This window comes from Suillus subaureus (assembly GCF_016647635.1).
Source record: "Suillus subaureus strain MN1 chromosome Unknown BJ212scaffold_51, whole genome shotgun sequence".
Lineage (NCBI taxonomy): Eukaryota > Fungi > Basidiomycota > Agaricomycetes > Boletales > Suillaceae > Suillus > Suillus subaureus.
Window position 1 is genome coordinate 84,438 of NW_024538607.1, and position 15,024 is coordinate 99,461.

The 15,024-nt window shown below is 49.7% G+C and overlaps 8 protein-coding genes across 8 annotated transcripts; 2 read left to right on the forward strand and 6 right to left on the reverse strand.

Annotated features, from left to right (window-relative positions):
- Positions 1-342: 342 nt before the first annotated feature.
- On the reverse strand, positions 343-2,863 carry BJ212DRAFT_849776 (uncharacterized protein). Its single transcript, XM_041344200.1, has 7 exons — positions 2,756-2,863; positions 1,387-2,687; positions 1,137-1,325; positions 1,013-1,081; positions 833-961; positions 654-778; positions 343-602 (listed from the first exon to the last, which is right to left on the reverse strand). The coding sequence occupies exons 2-7, from the start codon at positions 2,404-2,406 to the stop codon at positions 509-511; spliced, it is 1,626 nt and encodes a 541-aa protein (XP_041187367.1). The 5' UTR covers positions 2,407-2,687; positions 2,756-2,863; the 3' UTR covers positions 343-508.
- Positions 2,864-3,253: 390 nt separating this feature from the next.
- On the reverse strand, positions 3,254-4,694 carry BJ212DRAFT_1303940 (transcription initiation factor TFIID component TAF4 family-domain-containing protein; the record flags this gene model as incomplete). The annotated part of the gene is made up of 4 exons (XM_041333521.1): positions 3,254-4,174; positions 4,224-4,443; positions 4,503-4,548; positions 4,607-4,694. 4 exons carry the CDS (start codon positions 4,692-4,694, stop codon positions 3,254-3,256), a joined length of 1,275 nt encoding a protein of 424 aa, XP_041187368.1.
- Positions 4,695-4,911: 217 nt separating this feature from the next.
- Positions 4,912-6,050, forward strand: BJ212DRAFT_1303941 (RRS1-domain-containing protein; the record flags this gene model as incomplete). The annotated part of the gene is made up of 5 exons (XM_041333522.1): positions 4,912-4,952; positions 5,000-5,107; positions 5,152-5,486; positions 5,536-5,771; positions 5,835-6,050. 5 exons carry the CDS (start codon positions 4,912-4,914, stop codon positions 6,048-6,050), a joined length of 936 nt encoding a protein of 311 aa, XP_041187369.1.
- A 128-nt stretch (positions 6,051-6,178) lies between these two features.
- Positions 6,179-7,289, reverse strand: BJ212DRAFT_1542184 (cyclin-like protein; the record flags this gene model as incomplete). Its single annotated transcript, XM_041341852.1, has 3 exons — positions 6,179-7,012; positions 7,076-7,189; positions 7,230-7,289. The coding sequence occupies 3 exons, from the start codon at positions 7,287-7,289 to the stop codon at positions 6,179-6,181; spliced, it is 1,008 nt and encodes a 335-aa protein (XP_041187370.1).
- Positions 7,290-7,583: 294 nt separating this feature from the next.
- BJ212DRAFT_1390910 (uncharacterized protein) lies at positions 7,584-10,904 on the reverse strand. Its single transcript, XM_041337008.1, has 2 exons — positions 10,650-10,904; positions 7,584-10,587 (listed from the first exon to the last, which is right to left on the reverse strand). The coding sequence occupies exon 2, from the start codon at positions 10,577-10,579 to the stop codon at positions 7,985-7,987; it is 2,595 nt and encodes an 864-aa protein (XP_041187371.1). The 5' UTR covers positions 10,580-10,587; positions 10,650-10,904; the 3' UTR covers positions 7,584-7,984.
- A 23-nt stretch (positions 10,905-10,927) lies between these two features.
- BJ212DRAFT_1449540 (Alpha/Beta hydrolase protein) lies at positions 10,928-12,215 on the forward strand (the record flags this gene model as incomplete). The annotated part of the gene is made up of 8 exons (XM_041338712.1): positions 10,928-11,073; positions 11,121-11,295; positions 11,348-11,413; positions 11,454-11,609; positions 11,658-11,780; positions 11,835-11,928; positions 11,978-12,102; positions 12,141-12,215. The coding sequence occupies 8 exons, from the start codon at positions 10,928-10,930 to the stop codon at positions 12,213-12,215; spliced, it is 960 nt and encodes a 319-aa protein (XP_041187372.1).
- A 249-nt stretch (positions 12,216-12,464) lies between these two features.
- On the reverse strand, positions 12,465-13,983 carry BJ212DRAFT_1590726 (interferon-inducible GTPase-domain-containing protein; the record flags this gene model as incomplete). The annotated part of the gene is made up of 1 exon (XM_041342495.1): positions 12,465-13,983. The coding sequence occupies exon 1, from the start codon at positions 13,641-13,643 to the stop codon at positions 12,465-12,467; it is 1,179 nt and encodes a 392-aa protein (XP_041187373.1). The 5' UTR covers positions 13,644-13,983.
- Positions 13,984-14,300: 317 nt separating this feature from the next.
- Positions 14,301-14,960, reverse strand: BJ212DRAFT_1248677 (immunity-related GTPases-like protein; the record flags this gene model as incomplete). Its single annotated transcript, XM_041329688.1, has 1 exon — positions 14,301-14,960. A coding segment is annotated over one exon (660 nt), but the record flags the coding sequence as incomplete, so codon positions are not given.
- Positions 14,961-15,024: the final 64 nt, after the last annotated feature.

Genomic DNA, 15,024 nt, shown 5'->3' on the forward strand with positions numbered 1-15,024 from the left:
TAACATATATATTAATCATGGTCAACCGTAATGGTTCTCCAGCTATTTTAATCTCTGAGGCCACTGCAGTCAAATCGAGTTGTCGGCCACTGGCCAGTCAACTTAGATTTGTTTGTTCTTGTTTGTTCCTCCCGATGGCCTCAGTACCACACGGCGACAAACAAACACCTCGTTGAAATGTAGTAATCCTCTGGATCTCGGAATCAAAATTACTGAACACCAATGTATTACCAATGAAGATTGTATAACGGAAGATATACTTGTGGCTAGCTTGACGAGAAGTAGTCTGACTGTCCAAGGATAACTTAGATAAGTACTACTTACATCATAAACTGCACCCCATATTCACAATATTCATGAGACAACGCATCCGGAGGGCGACACTGAAATATCCGGTGAATGTAACATAGCCACTCTACAAGCAAAATCGGTATGCATCGGCATACGTATGGAAGTTTTAAACCATCAATTGGGGGAATCCAACGAAAGTAGACAACTGCATGTTGAGCTAACCGCCAACCTGAGCCGTAGCACGATTTGTAGTCGTCGTGCTATCCTGTCGGGGTATATCGACACGCTCCAAGCGCCATCGAGGAGGCATCCTCAGCCTGCCATGAGACCAGCACGAATAGTAGCAGAGGAATGCCTTGCACCAGTGCACATCTGGAAGCGAATCAATGTCGGACGACTCGGTATCCTGTGGCGCCTCGGGTTGCCGAGATGGATATCGGGTATCGTCCACTTTCCTGTATTCTGGGAAATTGGCAGCAGCAAGCCGCTGGAGGGCACGGATCAGAAAAAAGGCCGCAAGACGTAAGAAAAATCACGTTACAGTGACCTTCCGCCCAGCCGCAACTTCCAAGACTGGTGGCCCATGGTTGGGTCTTGAAATACGAGAGGAAATATGCCGCAGGAACTGCGTAACCCCGTTCGAAGTGCGTGGCTGGGAACTCATTTCGAACTGGACAAGTACTCAGTCATGCATTGCAAGTTTATTCAAGCGAAGACTGACATTATCAGGATGAGTTGTGGCCCGTGCTGATAGAGAGCGGGTACGTGGTAGAGGCAATGTAGCAGGGAACTGCAGGGCGATCATCAAGTCAAAACTATGGAAGAATCGAGATGAAGATACATACATCTAATGGATCGCGAGGCTGACCATGCTGTACTGCATTCATGGTGGAAGAAAATCGGAGGAATCTACGGAGATGGTGAAGGAAGGTGGGTTGCTGCGACTCTGTTGCAGGCAGAGATTCTCGTAATCTAGGGGGGAAAGATATGGCAGGTAATGTCGCTGGGTTGTGGCGACGACGGGTTGTGTCAGACTGCGATAATTCATGTGAATTAGCACAATAAAGAAGATATATGACAAACGTCGATGCATACTTTGGAGAAGGCGTGCCGGGCTTCCGGCACGGGCCCCATCCTAGCAAGGACGTCGGATGCAGGGTTGCATATATATATCTTATAATCACCTTTGGACGATGTCGTGTAAGCTATTTGACGCGATTTGGGTGAGAAGATTATGCAGGTTGGTTGTTGGACATCAAATGAGGCGAGGAGCTGGCGGGACTCAAAAGCCCAGAGCTTGATAGTATTGTCGCGCCTTGAAGAACTAGCGAGGAAAACGCCGTCAAAAGAAAGCGCTAGATCGGTGACAGCCTCGGTGTGCCCTGCAAAGGACGCTCCGACAGTCTCAAGCGTTGATGCGTCGAACTCACTGATTCTTGTGACGTCTGAGTTTATGACTGTAGTCAGGATGTTTTTGTTTTTGTTTGTCCAGAACACGGGAGTGGCTGTGCTTGCAGGCCCATCATATTTTCCTACTCTGACGGCCAGTGTCTCTGTTTTGACATCCCAAACCTCGAGCCACTTCCCCGTCCACGACTTCACTGCGAGCCTCTTCGAGTCTGTCGACAATCGCACAGCGCCCACCCAATCAACACTCCTGAAGGGGCCGGCCACGAGTTTTCCGGTTTTCAAGTTCCATATCAGCGCTGTAACATCCCATGACCCGCTCACCAGTAGTGTGCTGTCCAGTGAGCTATCGACGCAGGTGATCGGCCCGGAGTGACCTTCAAATCCTGTCACGATTCCCGTATCGACCTTGAATGCTTTTAGCTCCGCGCGACCAGACTCTCCACCACCAGTTATAACCCATCCACCATCCCTTGATACCGCCACCGCGTTTACGTCTTCTTCATATATAATTCGCGCTGCCTCGATTTCCTTACCCTCCTGCAGATCCCATTTCCGAACAGTCTCGTCCAAAGACCCGCTGATCATTTGCTTGCCGTCTGGAAAATAAGATATGGATGTGATGGGCAAGGCACCCTTCAAGGTCATTACCGGTCTCAGCCTCATCCTAGTGGCTACAGCTCGGGATTGTATTGATGTAGAAGTCATGGCCTGTGTCTGCAAGCGACGAGATATATTATGAATATGCAGTATATGACTTCACGGGAGAGAGCTGATATTGGAATGGATGATGAGTTCGTTCGAGAGGACTTCACCCCCTGGGCCGATCGTCAGCCATCCGCGCTGGAAGTTCAAATGGGATTTTGACATTACAAAGTTTGTGCTGTCACGGTAGGTCTGATCTAATTTGATAGTAGTAGTGATGAAAGGCGGGCACGACTCGCTCGAGAGCACTTTTCCTGTTGAAGTTAACCGTCAGTTCGGCCACGCTGGAACTTCAGATGAGCTTTTGATGTTACCTTCGAGGCCGGCAGGGAAGAAGAGAGCGAGAACTCACCTGATAAATGTGGGCGTTTATTTTTCCTGTTATCCCACAGTGTATGGCACTAGCCGTTGTGTCTATTCGTCAAGCTATGTACTCCTCTGTCCAGTGTCCATAGCCATGGCTAAAATTTCCAGTTGTGTTCAAGAACATCCATCAATCATTTCCGTCTCATGGACCCACCAGTGTATTAGAGCCAAGTGTATGTGCCAGTATGGGATGAAGCAGCAAGCTGTAAACAGTATCGTATACGTAAATGTAGAGCTCATTTGATGTTCCGAAGTTGCAAGCAATATGCCTTTATCGTCTCGATTTCGCCAGCGCTCATAATATAGAAGGAACAACTGCAGTCTTCCATCTCTTTTGGTTTGACTAGCCAGCACCGTCTTCAATTGCTGTAGTGTAAACAATGCTTGAGGTGACAATGAAGTCAAGTGCAGATACGAAACTGCTCAAAGAAAACAAACGACCAGCGACACAAACGATCTAAACAACACGAGCAAGTATAAATGGCTATGACCATCCACGAGCGGATCCACGACCTCCTCCATGACCCCTTTCCTTCTCGATGGCGAACATTGCATCACGCATTGTGATTAACATCCGATCATCGTCCTCTCCCGTTTGTGGGGATGTCGGACTACCTTTCTTTCCCCCCATATATGGCCGCGCCCATGTAGTTGCTGAAGCCGTTGACGCTGCAGGAGCTGTGGTAGTCGCAGGGGTTGTGGTAGTGGCTGTACTTGGTGTAGCGGTAGAGGATGCTGCAGGCTTCGGTTTGGCAGCGGCCGCAGGGGCATTTGCAGCATTCATCCACGAGTACTTTCCACCAAGTCCGGCAGCCTGACTTGCGACAGCGTTTGACATCTTTTTACGCACATCTTCAGACATATTCCTCGCCGTTACACCAGGTCCCTCTTTCTTCTTCTTTTTCTTCGCACCTCCCTCCTCATCTCCGTCCACGACCATGGCATTGCCGCCCGAAGCCTGCGCGGCGAGGTTAGCAGCATGTGCAGCGGCCATATCAGCGCGCTCTTTGCGTTCTCTTCGAACTTTCATCTCTTCCTCTCGCTCAATCTTTTCCAATGCAGCTAGTTGCTTAGCAACATCGCTCTGCACCACTATGCTCCACATCGGCGTGCCGTTATCGTACGGACATGCCGGGCGGTCAAACTGGGTGTCCATGCGGTGGTTCGCTGCAGCAACCATCACAGTAACGAGGTCTTGTAGGCGGGCACGAAGAGCGATCGCTAGGTAATTCACCGAGTCTTCGGGGATTTTTGTCACCTTGTGTTCTGTGCCAATGGTACGCATGGTGACACCTAGGAAGCGTGTATCGAAGGAAGGAGTAGCTGGTTGTTTACGTGATCTGTCTTCGAAGGTTCGATATGACTGATGTGAGTCATGGGACCTCTGCAGGCTCTCCTCCTCCGCCTACGGAATAGTTACTACCGAAATCAATACCTTGCCAGTACCAACGCACCCGAAGATCAACACCTGCGCTCCCAAGAGCATCATTCAACGTTGCTACGTCAGATGTATCCATCCCACTATTCGCATTTGCGGGCTGAGTAGTTGCTGCTGTTGCAGGAACTGTTGAGGTCTGCGGCCTCTGGACTTGGGGTTGCTGTGATACATATGAGTAGTGCGAATAAGCGGCTTGAGGATAGTGGTGAGTGTACTGGTAGGAATACGGAGTTGTTCTGGATAAGATGGATATATTGAGTATCCGAAACGGAGAGGAACAAAGAGACAGCTTGACGTGGCATGTTGGGATTGCTGTTGAAGCGCAGGATCAATTGGTATATCTAGATTACGTGAGTTCAGTTCTAATTACTGCAGGGACATTTGGACAGTGCCACATACGTGTTGTACCCCATTGTGTAGTATACGGCGTCTGAGCGTGAGTTTGCGTGGGCGTCGGGGTCTTTGGAGCCTCGCTTTCGGTCTTCATGGCCTGCCTGCTGATACAGAATTGACGTTAAACTCTACAAGATGTGCAAAGGGAAGCTTGTTCGACAAGTGTCATAAATGTAAATGGCACGGCGGGAAGGCATGCAGGATGTGTTGTGTTATTTGGCTCTGTTGAAATCTAAAGCTTTTGCCAAACAAGCGTATAACACAGATCACTCAGTATTTTCGTGTCTATATTCACGCAGCGAAGTCCTGCAATGGACGTCTCAAATATCCTAGCATCACATGCTGCAAAATTGTACGATTCATTTTGTTCCCTCAATCATTACTCACGACTTTACGCAGTCAATCTGTCACGGTTGAGAAAGAGACACCTCTCGACGTAGACACTGGCTTCCTGACTGTCACAGACCTCACCCCAATCGACGAGGATAGTTACAAGTACGACCGATTGTTTGTATAACTACATGGAACTATAATCAACACATTTATTTCAGATCAAATCTTGAAGAGTACCTACAGATGACTGCTCGAGATGGCATCCAAGCATTAGTCGCAGCACTCTACGGCCTGCCCACCCAACCGTCACCAGACGGCCCACTCGCCCAACTTCCTGCACCAATAACACAACTACCTCGTACCAAACCCCTTCCCAAGCCCAAACCACCGACAAAATGGGAACGTTTCGCTGCCGCGAAGGGTATCCAGAAGCGTGTGCGTGACAAGAAGGTGTGGGATGAAGAGCGACAAGAGTGGATCAACCGCTGGGGCAAGGATGGTAAAAATAAGGAGAAAGAAGAACAGTGGATTCATGAAGTCAAGGCTGATGCTCGTGCGTATTGTGTTTGTTGGCAATAAAGCTCGTCTAATTATCACTTAAGCCGTGGATCATGATCCTGCCAAAGCTGCCCGTGATGCACGGACATCAAGGGTCGCCAAAAATGAGCGACAGCGACTCCAAAATAATGCTCGTGCACAAAGCGCTGCTGGTGACCGGGAGGAACGTAAAAAGGATATTGAAAGGACACTGGCTACCACTCGAATGAGTACTGCAAGCATGGGCAGATTCGACAAGAAGCTTGAGGGAGAGAAGAAATTGAGAGGCGTCAAGCGCAAGGTAAGTTGGAACAGAACAGCTAATCGCTGCATGCGACTCACTGTCTGCAGTTTGAGGCTACAGAAACATCTGTCGAGCAAGAAAAACAGGCATCACTTGCCGTACTATCGAAGTTGGACTGGCGATGTAAAAAGAGCAAGAAAGGAGAAAGGCGCAGGCGATGGTATTCTCAACGTACGGAAGGCAATACGGAATGTAAGCAAGGGCAAAGGTGGTGTTGCTCTTGCTCGTGAAGCCAACAGAAAAGGAGCAAAGGGCAAACGAGGTGGTAAACGCTAGCTGCTAAAAGTATCACATAGTACGTTATGTTACACCGGTAGATTGTCATGTCAAGTGATCATACAGATCATTATAAGTACCACTGTCATTATCCGTAACAAATTGGTACACAGAGATATTACATCCTTTTACCGCTCATTAGGAAGCCTGTCCAAGTCAGCTCTCCCTTCTTTGATCCATTCCTCCTTCACCAATTTCTCCCTCTCCAAGTAGTACAGCCGATACACCAACTTGATAGTGCCCTCACTAACACCAGCAACCACACTGATATCTCGAGAAGATTTGGGCTTCCCTAGTAGGTGACAAGTAAAATAAATCGCCCCGCCAGCGATAGAAACTGGACTACGACCGTCCGCAACGCCATGCTGGCGTGCTGCAACGATGATATCACCGCAAATAGACTGAACATGAGCGGGAAGATCAAGGTGATTGCAGTAACGAACAAGCAAGTTTTCGGGGCCAGTGGACGGGTTGCTCCCATTCGCATTGACCTGCGCAGTAGCTCCAGGCGAAAGATTGAAAGCTTGCTCAAGTGCCTTGTAGCACTGTCCGAGCGTCTTCTTCGACACATGGGTCAAGTTACAAATCTCACGGAATGTACGAGGGACGTGAGCTTGGCGGCACGCGATGAATATGCACGCGGCGATAACAGCCTCGAGGGGTTTTCCACGAAGAAGTTTCTCCTCGTCTGAGCGCTTGTATAGCTGTTTGGCAATATCGCTGATGGTTTTGGGAAGCGAGAACTGGTCACACCAGCTGCCAATATCGCGGAACGCGGTAAGAAGATTCCGCTCCGAGCGCGAGCTCTGGGAGCGAGAAGCCGCACGTTGAAGCTCGCGTGCAATTCCCGTACCGCCATCACGGAAACTGATGAGCGTATCCAGTTGCTCTATGCCCTCTAATAGAGGGTCCGACGCAGCACCAACACGAGAAGGATCATCGCCTTCGTCGTTTGCGAATGTCTACACATACAATGATAGGTGCAGAGTTATTTTGCAACACTAAAGGAGACAATAGGGACTCACCCTCCATTCACTTCTCGTATCAACAATACGATCACCCAGGACCAGTCCACAGCTCCCGCACACAAGATCCCCGCTCCCAAACTCTTCGACAATATTCGGATTTGGATCTCTGCACTCTGGGCAAATAAGACGCACGGCTAAGTCGGGGCCGAACGCCAGGTTGTTGTGTTTTTTGGGCCGCTGCTGCGAGTGGGAAAGGTTGAACGAATGCCATCCTAATAACTGGCTGCAGGATCCCGTGTGCGGTTTCTGCGAGACTGAATAGTGCGGTCTGAGCCGCGTTGAATACAATGAATGTGTTTCTTTCTGAAACGTATCTAATTGTGGGAGTAATATAGCTTTTTCACAAAATTGAACATCAGCTCGCTGCTACATACCGCTGAATTGAGAAATACAGTCCACAACCTTCAATCTGACGAGCCTGACCAAAGCCCGTGGTGAGTGATGGTGGTAGTCTAGGACAGGAAGCTGTACTACTAGCTACTTGCTGTGCCACGCAGAAAACAGGCTTGGATGACCAATATTTGCATGACTAATGTACATTTCCATAGCTGGTTCCTTATTACCACAGGAGTTCTCGAGTCAGGTACAAATGAGTGGGGAACTTGGAAGAGATTGAGCATTGCAAGTAACTACATGGGTAAAATGTTCAACAACAACAATGTCAACAAGCCAATACCATATTCAAGACCCGGGAAGCATTGCAGTAAGAGAAACACAAGTAAAACAGCATGAGTAAAGTAAGGAACGCATTGGAGCAACAGGAAGTCTGTGAGGGTAACTGCTGAGGCCTGAGAACGTCAAGATCGTGAGCATTGAAACGGTCATGGATAGCGGTGTACGTATGTATCCCAAAGCAAGAACAGAAGAAAAACAACAGCATCAGAAGATATAACATGAGTATTAGTACTAGTAATAGACCTGAGAAGCATGTGGGTCGGTGGGATACATCTCGTATTGTGGAACGTGAGACATGTCGTAGTACTGGGAGTACCCGTAGTGCTCAGGATAGTAGTACTGCTGATGATATGGCGAGTACCCGTACATGGTGGGCTCCATTGCCTGCTCTGGCATCGTTTGGTCATTGGTTTGACTTGAACTTGCATCATCCTGCGCAGAAGGATCTTCAGATGACTGGTATGTCTGTGACTCGGTATTGGGGCTTGCAGGACGCGAAGGCTCAAATGAGGCTGCGCTCGTCCTCAAACTGGAAGGCCGGCGATTACTCTTCAACTGGCTGAGATCCGAATGAGAGGTTGGCGATCGGATCTCGATGCGAGAACTCTGGCGAGGGAACGCGAAGAGCGAATTGCCGGTCGATGGGTCAATGTAACCATTAACAGGAGGTGTGTGAGATGGAGCAAGGAAATCTGGAGAGCTGGCGGAATGATGGTGCATAGGAGCATATGGGAGTCCTGGAGGTGTCATCATGCCATGGGCTAACGGGCGCGGAGTGTACATCGTCGGGTGTTGCAGATACACCGCTCGGCCCGTGGCAATCTCATATGGCATACCGTGGTGGCCGATGGCCACTCCGGGAGGTAGAGTAGAGCCATACCCATATGGCGATCCGTACGGAGGCGAGGGCTGCGATGGCGGCGAGAACACAGTCTGCAGAGATGGAGGTATTGATGAATGGACGGCATCAGAAGTATCTGGGTCCACTGTGGGTTGTTCGACCTGAAGGAGAGCAGGCACATCCTGGTCATACTGCTCCTGCAATATGCCATTTGGCACATCTGCAGTCTCCTTGGCCTGCTGATCTGCAGCCGCACGCATCATTTGCTGTAGAAGAGGTGATGTGATATTCTCTTTCGAGGCATCAGGTGATGGAGGAGCCGGTGCGGCAGATTTGGAAGGCACAGCAGATACTGACGTAGAAGGCACATGTCCATTGGCCGGAGGCAAAGCTGATTGCGAAGTTGAAATTGGCTGCCTTGGGGGTACGAGCTCTGGTCGAACTGTGAAGACATCTTCGATAGGAGGATCTGCGGCGGTAGTAACAGACTCAACAACCCCAGGAGTTGGCTCTGGTGCTTTCTCCTTTCCTGCCCTCTTGGGTAGACGCACGATAAATGTCTTCTCACTCGCCTCTGAAGGTGCAGCCACAGATGGCGAAGGCTCTGCTGCTTGAGTGGTTCGAGCAGAGTTTCTGATGACCTTCCCTTCATTGCCAGAGAGCTTGACCCGATAGCCTGGACCTTGACCGGGACGAGGTTTCAAGGCAGGGTCGAAATACAGGAAACCCTCGTGTTGCTTTGTCCAGACACGTTCGGGCTTCATTGCGTACCACGTCCTGCCTGATGCAGCGGCAGCGGCAGCAGGAGGAATGAAGTGTGCTCCAGTCGGTGAAGGCGTGAAACCGCCACGTGCAAAACCACCACGTCCACGGCCGGCGATAAATCCACCTCTACCACGAAGTGGCAAGAAACCTCGTGTAGACCTTGCTGCTTGCTGTTGTTGATGTGGTGTAGCCGCATGCCTCTTTTCATCTCGCTTCTTCATCTCCTCGAAACCGTCGTGGGTCCACGGTTGGTCAATAAGGGGTTGCTCAACTGGAGGTTTCTCTGTATCTTGATATCCAGATGTTTCTGGTGCAGAACGACTAGACTCTGGACCAGAAAATGCTCCTCTGCCCCTACCGCGCACGAAACCAAACCCACCTCTTCCACGACCCCTACCCTGCCAGCGGCCTCTCCACCACCCACTCAAGCTCCTAAGGTCCTTATCCAGCAGCCGATCATCGTGGCCCCAAAACTCACCAACAGTGGGAACATACGACGGGTCCGCCTCCAGCCTCTGCTGATAAGCTTGACGAGCATTGTGCCCAGAAGGGGGCCTGGGGAATAAATTTCGGGACTGTTGTCGAGATGTCGATGCCTGGGGCTGATCATCTGCAGGCTCTGAAGCGTCTTCCTCAGTTTGAACAGGTGGGAGCAGAGGCGCCGCACCACGGTCAGACGAAGGCGCTGAGACTGTGCGCTTGGGCTGGGGACGTTTCGGCGCTTTACCTGTTTTACGCGGAGGCGGTCCTGACAGAGTGCGCTGGGGAATAGAAGGGCTATTGAAATCTGCGAACTCTATAACTGGGAGCTCCGCAGGGCCATTGGCGGTTTCCTCAGCGACCATCTCCGACCAGTTGCCAGCGGCACTGAAAAAAGGAGTAGAGTCACCATCAATGTCTTTGACTGCCTGGTGCTTGAGCGATGGGACATCCTCAGAGCTCTGAGTTGTATTGGGCGTTAAAATGTGTGAATGGCCGTTGGAAACAATGTCTTCTGAGGCAGGTTCAGTGTCGGAGTCAGTTTCGGTGGCAACTGAGGAACGATCATCATCGGACTCGGAGTCAGTTGCGACCTCTCTTTCAAACTCTTCGTCACTCTCAAAATTGTTTCTACCCCTTCCCCTGGGCTTGACCATGCGAGTCTTGCGAGGCCGTGAAGAAGACCTCGACTTTGCGGAAACATCTGCACGGGGTACAGTAGAAGATACGATAGCCGGCATATTAAGAACTGGTGAAAGAGCATGAGTGGCATTCATGAAGACAAAACCGTAAGGAAGTGTGAAGACTTACTTGTAGTTTGTGTGATATGAATGAGGTTTGGGATTTGCGGATCTCACAGTAGAAAAAAAAACGGTGAAAAATCGGGAAAAAGGCTGTTATTTAAGGGATCGGTAATTGCGGGGAAGCTGAAAGAGAGGATAACGTTGTTGGAAGACGACGAGATGCGTAGTTCAGGCAAAGGCGTGTTGGGAGTATTTCACAAAGGCGACAAGTGGAACTTGCCGGATTTAGTTCCCAGCTGCGGTCCCGCATAACACTGCCATATCCCTGCCATTGACTCCATCATCATGAATCCAATAGATCCTCAAACTTTTGATCATCGCACGGCTCAAATTTCTACTGGTCGCCTTTATCATTTTATCGACCAGATCCCGAAGGATTACGATCCAACTCGCCCACCACTAATTTGTTTACATGGCTTTCCTGATTCTTGGTAATTTTCGATAATCAACTTGTCACAAACTTCAATCCGTCGATTAGGTTCGGATGGCGGCACCAAATTGGTCCATGGTGTCGACAAGGCTTCCGTGTGATTGTTCCAGATATGTTAGGCTACGGCGAAACCGACATGCCCCAGAATTCTTCAGCGTATTCTACGAAAAATATTTGCAATGATATTTCTGCACTTCTTGATTTCTTAGCGATACCCAAAGCCGTTCGTTTGTCCTATCTGTTGAACCTATTTTCTCACTATCCTGATGACTCAGGTGGTAATTGGTCATGATTGGGGGTCATACACTGCTGGAAGATTTGCTTTGTGGCATCCGGATCAGGTTGGTAGCGCTAGTCATGTGCGTATCCATTCAGCCCTAGATCCACCATCGACGAGATGTCCCTAGGTTATCTATTCCATATGTTCCTCCGAAGGAACAGCATATGTCTGTCGAGGAAATGGCCAGAAAATATCCATCCTATGGATATCAAATGTACTTTGCGTCCGAATCATCAACATCCGAGGTCGAGGAAAACGTAAGCATCTTCTTTTTCATTTCACGCATTTGACTCAGGTCGGCGAAGCTCGTCCCCTTTCTCGGTATAGTGTTCAGAACACCTGAGAAGGCATTGTCGTGGTCAAAGTTGGACGAACTGATCACCAATAAGCAAATAAATTTTACCAACGATTGCCTCCTCAATGAGCATGTAATGATGGATCGTTCGTGATAACGTTCACGCTGATAATCATTTACATAACAGGAATTACAATTTTATGTTTTTCGTTTTCAGCGCGGCATGCGAGGGCCTTTGTCTTATTACCGAACCACGAAAATGCGATTCGAAGAGGAGAAAGGTAGATGCGACTCGATGACTGTCTTACTCTTTTTCTCACCTCAAGCCAGAGGCTCAGCTACCTGCACATCTACTGCCGAATCTTCCCGTTCTCTTCATGTATGGAACCAAGGATGCTACGTGTCCTCCGTCGGCGGTTCAAAATGCCCACAAATTCATTTCACGACTCAATACCGTTGCCTCGAGGATGTTGGTCATTGGGTGATGTTGGAGGCGCAGGATCGTGTTACAACGCAAGTCTTGCGATTCCTTTCGTCTCTAGGATCAGCCCAGCAATCTCGAATGTAAAACTCTGCAATTATTATTCGTTTTGTTTACGGTGGTGACTAATAAGCACAGAAAACATAGATTCCTTCAAATCGTTGAGACAGATTTGGAAATTGTGTGATGCACGAGGCCTTCAATCGGATTTCACCGTTGGCTCAATTGCCCGTTATAGACTGCAGCATGTCCTTCACAACAGTCGCACAAGATTCATGGCGCCCTAAGCGCCTGGCCTGAGCTTCCCAAATCAAGTCGCTCAATAGCTCAATCTCGTCAATGACCTTCTTCGCCTGGTTTTCCTTCACGACACCGAGCATCGGGTATGTTTGCATTCTCCAGGTTGTCTTTCACACTCTGGCGTGTTTCCTGAATGAACTGCTGCCGTGCATTGTGATAGTGCAGCTTCCTATCCTCGTCATGGTCGCTGTCATACCCCTTATCCTTCATGAGGTTTCTGATATGTTGATCCGCCTTAGAGCGCACGATATACGTGGGGATCTTGAATCGCCTGAAGTGGATGAGGATGGCGATGTCGGTCATGGTGAATCGACTGTCGAACAGGACGATGATGCAATCATAAATGTAAAGTCCCTGGTCATTGAAGTACTGCCAGTCTGGAGTTGTCATCGTGCCTGCGCCCGGAACATCGTACCAGACATACGGATACTCCGTGTTGGGGTCGGGGCATCGGGCCATGACCGTCGTTGTCTCGACCACGCCAGTGGCAGCAGCTCCGATATTGATATCCATATTGCGCAAGCCACGGAAGGCATTGATGAGGGAGGATTTGCCTCCTGCTGCTGCCCCGGCTACTGCGATATGAAACAGGTCTTCACGATATTGAGCAATTTGCTTGACGGTGCGAACTTCATCAGGTGTGGGGGTCACCACAGGCTGAATGCCTTCAGCCAGCTTGCGTTCAGCCTCTTCTCTGGCAGCGTTCGCCTTCTCAAGTTCCTCTACTGCCGCTTTCTTGGCCGCATTGGCGGCCTCTTCCAGTTTCTTGGTATGTTCGTGGGAAGCCCGAGCGTCTTTCTGGATATGTTCCTGGATGGCGGCGATTCGCTTCCGCTCCTCCCCTGCCTCTGCTGCTCTCTGCTTCGCTTCTTCATTGGCGGCATGGGCAGCGGTTTCCGCCATCAAGCGGGCCTCGTTGGCAACGCGTTCGGCTTGGACCATCGCCATCATCTCCTTATGAACCTGCGCCTGCGCGGCTTCGCTAGCAGCCCGTTCAGCCTGGAACTTCGCCATCATTTCCTTATGTTCTTGCGCCTGTGCAGCTTGCTGAACTTCCATAGCATTTTTCTGCGATTCTTGATTCTCTTGCATGAACTTTATCAACTCAGCCTGGGCAATTTCGACATCCCTGCGAGCCTGCTCAACCACCGCTTCTATTTCAACAAGCGATGGATTGAGCACCTCTGGCCAAAGTCGGTTGAACCAGATTCCCATTCTCGATGTGATACAGAATGGTTATGCGTGGACCTGTGAATTATCATGTCGCATGATGGCTTCTATCTTTCGAGCTGAGGAAGCTTACTGAAATGTGTATGCACCGGAAATTTAATCTAACGACGTTGGTTTAGAATGAGTGCTGTAGATTCACACCGGATCACAACGAAGAACAGAAGTAGAATAGAATGTCTTGAGGGGTTTTTCAACCCCTATCCCAAAAATGGACGCTCGACGCAAACACTGGAACCCTTGGTCTGCACGAGGTCAAACACCCACAAATTCATTTCACGACTGCCCTCGAGGAAGTTGGATGTGGGAGGCGTAGGATTGCGTTACACTGTACGACACCTTTCGTCCTGTGGATTCAAGTTCGTACCAGAAATCTCAATTGCAAGCCCTTTGTAATTGTAAATGTGTATATATTCAGTGGGATGGAAGTCAGTCGTTCGCAAGCGGTAAGAACATGTGGAGAAATAACAACGTCAGCCCAAAGGAAGAAACATAGGAAAAACTGTATCATCACCGACAGCGAGTCGGCGGTCAAGATCTGTCACGAGCAGTATGATCATGTCGATAATGGAGAAGTATCAGTAAGAGACCGAAGGAAGAACTATATCATCACCGACTACTTCTCCTTCATAATAGCCGCACTTCAGCATCACGGCGTGCCCGCCTGATCTGGGCTTCTCCGATCAAGTCGTTCAACAACTCAATCTCGTCGATCACCTTCTTCGACCGTTTGTCCTTCACGACCCCGAGCATAGGTTCATTAGAAATGACGTAAACCCTTTGGTCAGGCATATTGGCATTCTCCAAATTGTCTTTCACGCTCTGGCGGGTCTGCTGAATGAACTGCTGCCGTGCAGCCTGGTAAAGTTTCTTCTTCTTGTCCCCGCTCTCATCGTCATCGCTGTCGTACCCAATATCCTTCATGATGTTACGGATGTGCTGGTCTGCCTTAGAACGCACGATATATGTGGGGATATTGAAACGCCTGCAGTTGGTGAGGATGGCGATATCGGTCATGGTGAAGCGATTGTCGAACAGGACGATGATGCAGTCAAAGACGTAAAGTCCTTGGACGTTGAAGTACTGCCAGTCCGGGATTCTGAGCGTGCCTGCGCCCGGAATGTCATACCAGACATATGGGTATTCCGCATTGGGGTCGGGGTATCTGGCCATGGCCAGCGTTGTCTCGGTGACGCCAGTGGCGGCAGCTCCGATATTGACGTCGTTATTACGCAAGCCGCGGAAGGCATTGATGAGAGATGATTTCCCTCCTCCTGCCACTCCAGCTACTGCAAAGTGGAAAAGGTCCTCGCGATATTGAACTTTCCGCTTGGCAGCGCTAACTTCTTCAGGTGTGGGAGTCACCACA

Coding starts and splice junctions, on each gene's coding strand:
- BJ212DRAFT_1390910 (XM_041337008.1), bottom strand. CDS start 10,579: ATGCCGGCTATCGTATCTTCTACTGTACCCCGTGCAGATGTTTCCGCA.
- BJ212DRAFT_849776 (XM_041344200.1), bottom strand. CDS start 2,406: ATGACTTCTACATCAATACAATCCCGAGCTGTAGCCACTAGGATGAGG. Junction 1,082..1,136: donor AGCCTCGCGATCCATTAGAT/GTATGTATCTTC, acceptor ATCGCCCTGCAG/TTCCCTGCTACATTGCCTCT. Junction 779..832: donor CGGCTGGGCGGAAGGTCACT/GTAACGTGATTT, acceptor CGTGCCCTCCAG/CGGCTTGCTGCTGCCAATTT.